This window comes from Pyxicephalus adspersus, chromosome 1 (assembly GCF_032062135.1).
Source record: "Pyxicephalus adspersus chromosome 1, UCB_Pads_2.0, whole genome shotgun sequence".
NCBI lineage: Eukaryota > Metazoa > Chordata > Amphibia > Anura > Pyxicephalidae > Pyxicephalus > Pyxicephalus adspersus.
The window spans coordinates 10,591,205-10,595,466 of NC_092858.1; the positions used below are offsets into that span (position 1 = coordinate 10,591,205).

The 4,262-nt window shown below is 41.0% G+C and overlaps 1 protein-coding gene across 1 annotated transcript in view; it reads right to left on the reverse strand.

Moving 5' to 3' along the window:
- Positions 1 to 4,262, reverse strand: part of PICALM (phosphatidylinositol binding clathrin assembly protein) — a 70,246-nt gene that overhangs the window by 30,583 nt on the left and 35,401 nt on the right. The window contains exons 9-12 of the mRNA XM_072398631.1: positions 3,649 to 3,772; positions 3,372 to 3,508; positions 2,061 to 2,161; positions 332 to 478 (exon numbers count right to left, since the gene is read on the reverse strand). Of these exons, the coding sequence (XP_072254732.1) occupies positions 332 to 478; positions 2,061 to 2,161; positions 3,372 to 3,508; positions 3,649 to 3,772 (509 nt within the window). The remainder of the gene's footprint in view (positions 1 to 331; positions 479 to 2,060; positions 2,162 to 3,371; positions 3,509 to 3,648; positions 3,773 to 4,262) is intronic.

A 4,262-nucleotide genomic window follows, 5' to 3' on the forward strand; every position in this document is an offset into this window, starting at 1 on the left:
CATCCCAAAACCATACTGGTAGGTTAACCATCTCCCCCAAATTGGCCCTCAAACACTTTAGGAACATACGACTGCGGTAGGGAGGATTAGATTGTGAGCTGATCAGTTAGTGACATGACTATGGATTCTTTAAAGCACTGGGTAATATGTGGGCACTATAAAAATAAATATTGATAAATGCCTTTAAAGCAGCCCATGGAGGAAACACTGACACTAACACTAAACTACATTTTTAGAATGCCCCCCTGATATTCACGCTGCACGAACAGGAGAATAAGGGATCAGTTTAAAATGTACTTGACTATGACATTTTACTAAAACAATATTTTACCAATAAATATGTCATGGTTAGGAGTCTTAGCTGTGAAGCTGGCAGTGTCAGTGCTTATACCAGGTAGGTGGGCACCATCACTAGGTTTACTGAGGAAAGGATTAAGGTTTGACATGGTCTCATCACCAGCTTCAGAAGAGAATGGATCTGCACTCCCCAATCACAGGACAGGACAGCAGAAAGAGAAGAGCACATACAATATAGTTGGTTAGAAAGAGACGTAAATTGCATTTACAGGACGATTCAGTGTAATCATCACATACAGAGGAGGATAGAAGAGAAACACAGATACAACGAAGCATAACAGAGATCCAAAAGAAGACAGAGTCTAGAGGAAATAAACCTCATATTGGCTTTGAACCCCAAGTAATATCCCACAGAATGGATAAATGTGCCTTTTCAATAAGTTGAGGTGTTATATTCCCTAACCCCACATACGTTTTACCTATGAGCACTGGGAGGAAGATATCCTCAACAGTACTACTCCAAGCTGGACCCAAGTCACTAGCCCTACTGACATGGAAGCAAGCCGATTAACCTCACATTGCATGCATGTAAAGTTTGCACATAAGAGGTGACCACGTCCAGCCAAACCAAGCGATAATCTTTATCTAAATGATTGGTGGAGATCCCAGGCCATACCACACAGGTCTTAAAATCCTGACTGATGACTAACCTTTATTACTACAACATATCCAGCATTTTCACAGCATACAGGATAAAAATTGTCATCCTCTGTACCAGTGTTCCTCAACAAGGATTTCATGGAATCATCCATACGTTGCTAGAGGTTCCTTGAGCAAGGAGCAGTTTGTGACTCTCAGGTTTAGTTCAGTTTAACTGAAGCAAATGAAGTTTTTGGCTATCTGTAAGGGTGACATTCATGCCAATAGCCAACAATTTAGGAGGGAGTCTTTCTACTGACTACCAATTTATTATACTGTGAGCTGTAAATCTAATAAATATATCGGGTTCCCTGAAAACCTGAACACAATTCCAAGTCTTCCCCAATGTTAAAAAGGTAAAGAAACACCGCTCTATATATTCCTATTCGCATTTTGGTAATATACACAATCTCAGTTTAATTTCTATACATATCCCCAATGAAAGGGTACCTACTACAGATAGCGGTCTTTATCCATACTTCTGGAATGCATGGTAACCAATATCTGGCATTTATAAACAGAAGTCGGTTGCAGCGATGTTTAATTTATAGGGCTAGAGCTAATAGGTCCGAGTGATAGCACTAGTGTACGTATTATCGTATGCACAAGTAACAATACCATTAGGAATACATACAGCACAATATGCTATATAGAAATGGGACTGGTAGTATAAATACTGAAATTTATGGGATGCTAATGCTAAAGGAAGGGGGGGAGAGAGAGAGAGAGGGAGAAAAGGAGGGATAGGAGAAAGATATAAAGGATTCCTTTTTTGCTTTTTTTAGGTGTAAATTATCAGGAAAAGTAACTAAAAATTAGTCCCTATATTTCTTCTTTTCCACTTCCTTGCTTTAACATTTTAAATTTTCTGTTCTTTTCACTGTCACGCTAACAGCGGAGTTGGAAACGTGGTTTTATATCTCATTCTGGAAAATTAAACAGGATTTACAGTGCTAAGCGCCATCTCTATGCCTAAAGCCACGTAACACTCCAGTGAATAATACAGCATGTTCCAGGCTTAGGAAAAATCCTGCCGGCAGTAAAAATGTAGACACGCTCCATACCTCCCCATGTATTCGCTACTTGTGGCACGGCGCTCAGCGGATGCACAGCTGGCTGGAAACTTGGCTGCATGTCAAGCAAGTCATTTGGCAGCTTGGAAGTGCTGAGGAGAGAAAAGTACAAGGAGTGTTATGTTATGTCTGAGCAATTAGACTCAGCCCACACAAATACTTCACCCGTGCCACACATTCTCCTACAGTCTAGTTAAAAAAAAAGGTAACCTATTCTTTGAGAAAGATGACCGAATCCAAAACGTTATTTATAGAAATACCCGCAAAACAGAAACACGACAGCCTGAGTCACCAGGCGGAGAACAGCGTGCCGATTATACATGTGTATACATGACTACTCTAGGAAGTTCAATTCCCTAGCAGAGCCCACTCCATGAATATCAGACCCCTCTTATTTTTGGGGGGTGACCAACTGCTTCCCCCTGTGCTGGCCCAACCCCTATGCAGGTAGGTTGACTGGCTTCACCCCAATTAGCCTTAGACAGTGTTTAATGACTATTGTAGGAGCATTAGATTGTGAGCCCCTTTGAGGGACAGTAACTGACATGACTATGGACTTTGTACAGTGCCGTGTAATATGTCGGCTCTATATACAGGATAATAACCTTTAGCAAGCATATTGTAAGTGTATGTAAAGACATGCAACCCCGGTTCTCTGCTAAACCATTACAATTGTCACTGAATGGGGCATTTTACTTTTTTATTTGGACTTAAAAGCATATTGTTGTCAAAAACGGCTTAGACCATGTCTGTGCAGGAACAAGGCAGAGTATTTATTGTAGCATTATCTCACATTTATATTTCACCCAGCTTCCTGCACACTTTGATCTCTGTGACAGCATGTGACACTCTTAGCTCAGATCACATAAGGACGACAACAATTTATTCTTTTACTATACATTTGTTGGGAATAAACATAAAGGATGTGGATGTTTCCTTGTAGTTCAAAAGATCTAGTTAAACTTATATGGCCATTGTACCTCCACCTTGGGCTGCTTACCTATGTCTACTTGTAGCTTTCTCATAGGGCTGTGCTTCATGATAATTCAGTCCAATAATACAGCCCCTTGCAAAGGCTATCAAAGCACAGCCTAAAAGAAGACTGCTTGAGCAGGCAGACTACGAAGGTGGCTGGGGATTTCGTGCTTAGGTGAGGGGGTACTAAGATTTGTACATATTTGACAGAAAGGCAGCAATCAGGCAGGTAAGAACGCTTCATGCAAAAGGGAAATTGCCTGTCCTTTCTGCCAAAGTTGACTTTAGTTCCACTTTCACTATTTGTACATCAGCTTAAGTTCATACCTGTTTAACGAACTTGGAGTTGAAAACAGGTCAATGGCGGCAGTTGTGTTTATACTGCCCGCTGAGGACGACACGGGGGAGGAGGCGGTCGTGGAGGCGTTGTGAGGCTTTTTGCCAAGCTCCTTGAGACGCTGTTCCTTAAAAAAAGAAAAAAACTCCAATAAGCAGTTTCGTGCTGAAACACACTAACGGATTACTTTAACTAAAAAGAAAATTGCAGCAATTTCACGGGTATATGGTTACAATTGAAAGCGGATTTGCGTGCTTTAGAAATTACCTTTAAAGCTTTTAATCGGGCCTGTTCTTCCTCCAGCGCTGCCTGCTTTTCCCTTTCATCTACTCTGGTGAGGGAAAGACCTGTACTTGCGAGTGATGAGACCGCATTGGAAAGTGTGGTTGCCCTGTATTGAAAGCAGAAGAGTTTGTAATGTAAACCTTACTGGAAGTCATTTAGTGTGCTAAAACAATGTTTTCATTTTTATTTTATGTACTTTTTTGCATCTCATTGCTACCAATTCCCCGAGGCCTATTTAGCCTACTTCCTATTTCCATGGAGTGTCATCTGCTGCACACCCCTTGTAGTTTCCATTAGATAATTTATTTTTAAAGCTGCAGATTAAGAAAGATTGCATACAAATACCTAATTTCAAGGTTAGGGGTTGAGTGTTTGATAGTATTTTAAGTGGAACTAAACCCGATCCATACTCACCTGTCCCATTGCAGGTGATGCCAACTTCGTCCTTTTTCTCTTCCTCATTTGGATCTTCAGCCATCTTGATTGGCCAGGCTGAGAAACATCCTGCACATCCCAGCAACCAAATCGAAGCGGTGCATGTGCAACTCAGCGATTTTGACAGTTTAAGGGAATAATTAGGCAGAAAAGAATAATTT